Raw genomic sequence first — 4,670 nt, 5'->3', positions numbered from 1 at the left:
GGGGGGGGGAGAGGGAAGGAGGAATTGGGAGGAGGCGAGGGAGGGAAGCAGGAGGGGGAGAGGGCGACGAGGCGGAATTGAGAGAGGGTAGTCGGGAGTGGGAAGAGGGCGGGAGAGCAGTGGGATGGGGAAGGAATCGCGGATGGAGGGAGTGGGAGAAAGAGGAAGAGAGGGAGGGCTTGGCGGGAGGGAGGGTGTGGGAGAGGGAAGGCAGGAGGAGAGTGAGAAAGGAAGGCAAGGATACGGAGGGAGTGGGAGAGGGACAGGAGGGAGGAGGTAGTGGAGAAAGCGGAATGAGGAGGGAGGGAGGAAGGAGGGACAAGGAGGAAGGGAGGGAGTGGTAGAGGGAACGAGGGAGGAGGGAGTGGGAGAAGGAATGAGGGACGGGAGGAAGGGAGTGCGTGGCAAGAGGGAATGAGAGGAGAGGGAGGGAGTGGGAGAGGGAAGATGGAGAGGGTACAGGTAGTGGGAGCCGGGAAGGAGCGGAGGGAGGGAGTAGGCAAAAAGGGAGGGAGGGAGGGAGTGGGAGAGGCGGGGAGGAGAGAAGTGGGTAGAGGGGAGGGAGGGAGGGAGGGAGTTGGAGAGAGGGAAGAAAGGGAGGCGAGGCGAAGAGTGGGAGAGGGTCTAGGAGGTAGCGAGAGGAGAGTCGAAAAGGGAGGGGGGGCGAGAGGCAGTGGGAAAGGGCAAGGAGGAGGCGGAGGGGAAGGAGGGAGGGAGGGAGGGAGGGAGTGGGAGAGGGAAGGAGGGAGGGAGGGAGTGGGAGAGGAAAGGAAGGAGGGAGGGAGTGGGAGAGGGAAGGAAGAAAGGAGGGAGAGGGAAGGAAGAAAGGAGGGAGAATGAAAGAGAGAGCAGGAGAGAAAGAGAGAGCCAGGGAGGGAGAAGGGAGAGAGATTGAATTCGGTGAGTTATTTGGGTTGAGAGATGATGTAGGAAAGATATTTGTAAACCATAAGCGCAATATTTGCATAGTGATGACATTGACAGTGATATATATCAATGATAAAAGTGAAATCAGTGACGCCAACAATACGAAAAACAGTGACAGGACAACAAACTACCTATGACAACATCATTCACCAACAACAGTTCCAACAACCAAATTAACAACAACCACAAAAACAACGCTGCCTCACTGCCACCACCATCCAGCCGACGTCGCAACCGACCTCTGACAGAGCGAATGACCAGACGGGCGTAGGGGAACGACGGAGAGGTGAAGGAGAACCACTTTCCCGGAGCTCTTGCTTCAAGCCCTTCAGCCAGCACGCGGCCACCACGATTCACCCACAGCCAGCGCCAGTCACCCCCAGATCCCATCTGAGGCCGCCCATGTCGTATCCCAGTCAGATGGCCCGTCCAACGCACCAAAAACGCGGTTCCTGACGGGCGTTTTGTTTTGAGTAGTGAGGTGTGTTGGAGGGTTAGGGAGAGGAGAAGGGAGTTAGAAGAGAGAGGTAAGGAAGAGGGAGAGGGGGAGAGGAGAGGAAGAGAGGGGGTAACAAGGAGGCGGGAGGGAACGAAGGAGAGGGCGTAAGTCAAAAGGGGGCGAGACGGGGAAGCAAGGGATGAGAGGGGAAAGGGGGGAGGATATAGGGAGTGGAGAGGAGAACGTGAAGCTAGGGATAAGACAAGTGGAGAGGGGGGGAAGGGGGGCGGAGTTTAGTGGAGGGGAGAGGGAGTAGAAAGGAGAGGGTAAGGAAGAGAGAGAAGGGGGAAGGAGGGGATAAGGAATAACGGAAGCGCCGGAGGGAGACGGATGATATTCACTCATTAGCATCATCAATTAAGCATCATGTATTGTTAAGGGTGGATCAATAATGAATAAATAATTCATTTTCGAAAATATTAAAAATCCGTCAGAGTCTCGTACTCAAATCATGAAATAATTAGAAAGAGATAAATCCGTTTTATAAAACTTACACCATCTCACCCTCCTCGCGCCTAAAATAGTGATAGAATATATATAGATATTACTATCGAAAATAACAATCACTTTTTATAACAATAACCATAATAGTGATCATAAAAAAAAACACAAACATAAACACAAATCAATTCCCCATCAACAGAAAAAATCCCAGTAACGTCCTCACTCAAAATAGATAAAAACAGATAAGCAGCTAAACTAACTTCGAAGGTACACCATCTGACAACCCTCGCCCCTCCCTCCTACCCCTCCCCCCGCCCCCTCCCTCCTACCCCTCCCCCCTCGCCCCTCCCTCCTACACCTCCCCCGCCCCCTCCCCCCACGCCCTCCCCCTCCCACCACGCCTCCCTCCTCGCCCCCTCCCTCCCCCTCCCCCACCCCTCACGCCCCCTCGCCCCCGCTCACCGGAAGAAATCCTCGCTAGCCGAAATCTTGTGTACGGCGGCGATCGCTGGCGTCGTCAGGGTGTCATTCAAGGGATCAACGCACAAGGTCTCGTTGAAGGAGGTCAGGTTGGCAATGCTGCAATATTGCTCGACCTCCAAACACGTGTTGTTGTAGAAGTAAGTTGAACCGTTGCATCTGTCTTCCAGGTAGCATTCTGACGGGGAGGGAATATCGCAACATTGATGAGGAAATGAAGGGAATGAGGACTTTGATGAATGTGATATAAGATTGATACGAATGTTGGTTTTGATATTTGCGGTAATGTTGATCGGTAATGATGACGCTGATGAGAATGATATTGTTATTGATGATAGTAATGATCGTAAGGATAATGATGATAATGATGATGGTATTGATAATGGTGATAATAAGAAAACAACAGCAACAATGATGGTAATGATAATAATAACAACAATAATAACAACTATAATAGCGATAGTATTAATAATGATGATGATAATGATAATAATACTGATAATGATGATAATAATAATGATAATGATAATAATAATAATAATAATAATAATAATAATGGTGATAATAATAATAACAATAATAATAATGATAATGATGATGATGATGATGATAATAATGATAATGATAATGATAATAAGGATAATGATAATAACAACAACAACAATAATGATTATAACAATAATGAATCATACGATGAATGATAAAATTAACAAAATTTATATCCCCAACACTCATATCAACAATAATAATAACGACAAACAATGCGAGTGATCCAGCTAGCAAGAGGACCACCGTACCGGGCGAGTTGAACGAGTTGCCGCAGCTGGACCAGGGCAGGACGCTGGTGAAGGAGGCGAAGGTGTAGAAGAGCGCCCACGCCAGGATGATGTTGTAGTAGATGGACACCAGCACGGACACCACGACCATGCCCCAGCCGAGTCCTGTGGGGGCGTGTGTCTTCTTTATCCTTTTTTTTCAGCATTTTGTTTTTATTGTTGTTTTATATAAGCACATACTAACACACATACATATGCACAAACACACACACATATAGAAACACACACACACACACACACACACACACACACACACACACACACACACATATATATATATATATATATATATATATGTGTGTGTGTGTGTGTGTGTGTGTGTGTGTGTGTATGCATCTGTGTGTGTGTGATTGTGAGTACGTGTATTTATGTATATACTCACATACGCACATTCTTTTTCCTGCTATCTTTTATCTCTCTTTCTCTCTCTCTCTCTCTCTCTCTCTCTTACTCTTTCTCTCTCTCTCTCTTACTCTTTTTCTCTCTCCCTCCCTCCCTCCCTTTCACTCACCACTCTCTCTCCCTCCCTTCCTCCCTCCCTCCCTTTCAACTCACCACTCTCTCTCCCTCCCCCCCCCCACACACCCATTCCGCGGTCTCTCTTCCTTACCACAAAAGATGGGCGCCAATTTGGGAAAGATGATGTTGGGTCCGAGGCTGACGTACTGGCCGAGGGCGAGCTCCATGAAGAACAGAGGGAGACCCGCGCACAGCAGCATGATCACGTACGGAATCAGGAAGGCAGCTGAGAAAAAAAGGGAGACAGGGAATTAAAGGGGAGAGAAAATAAAGAAAACAACAACAATATATATATATATATATATATTACATATGTACATTATATATATATAATATATATTATATATATATATATATACATATATATATATATATATATATATATATATATATATATATATATATATATATATATATATATATATATATATTTATACACACACAACCGGTTGTGGGTTTGATGCGTATACTTGAGTGCGTAGGATTTGCGTGGAATGATTCGTGAATATGTTGTTTATGTCTCATCGTGTACATATGCTTGTTTATTTCGTGTGTGTCTGTGTGTCTATTAATGTTTGTGTGCTCGAGTATTTTTAGCTTCAGTGTGTGTTTGTGTTTGGTTTGCGTCAGTGTATTTGTCATATCATGTATTATTATCAATATTTATTGCGTTTGAAGCTTAAAGACGTGTTGAAACATTGCCTTCACGAGGCTCATAAACATTTTATTACATCTAATATTATCATTAAAGGTTACTAGGTCTCTCTCTCTCTATCTCTTTCTCTCCCACACATTCTTCTCTCTCTCTCTCACTCTCTTTCTCTCTCTCTCTCATTCTTCTTTCATTCGCCACCAGTTGTTTTAATCCACTAACTTCGCCCGTTGTAGGCGGTGGATGAGACAGACAGACGTTCACATGTCAGGGCCTTTGTTGGTGGACTCGGTTAATACATTTGGCTTTGGAG

General features: G+C 46.3%; 1 protein-coding gene across 1 annotated transcript in view; it reads right to left on the bottom strand.

Annotated features, from left to right (window-relative positions):
- Positions 1 to 2,328: 2,328 nt before the first annotated feature.
- The window catches only part of LOC122247829 (sodium-dependent noradrenaline transporter-like), a 4,168-nt gene continuing 1,826 nt past the window's right edge, over positions 2,329 to 4,670 (bottom strand). Inside the window, exons 3-5 of the mRNA XM_086531838.1 lie at positions 3,797 to 3,931; positions 3,148 to 3,291; positions 2,329 to 2,528 (exon numbers count right to left, since the gene is read on the bottom strand). Coding sequence (XP_086387964.1) covers positions 2,329 to 2,528; positions 3,148 to 3,291; positions 3,797 to 3,931 — 479 coding nt within the window. The remainder of the gene's footprint in view (positions 2,529 to 3,147; positions 3,292 to 3,796; positions 3,932 to 4,670) is intronic.

This window comes from Penaeus japonicus, unplaced genomic scaffold (genome assembly GCF_977035675.1).
Source record: "Penaeus japonicus unplaced genomic scaffold, GWHDUDI00000001_assembly GWHDUDI00000036, whole genome shotgun sequence".
In the NCBI taxonomy this organism is placed as follows: domain Eukaryota; kingdom Metazoa; phylum Arthropoda; class Malacostraca; order Decapoda; family Penaeidae; genus Penaeus; species Penaeus japonicus.
Note: the sequence above shows the minus strand (reverse complement) of the source record. Positions and strands in the feature narration are given on the sequence as shown.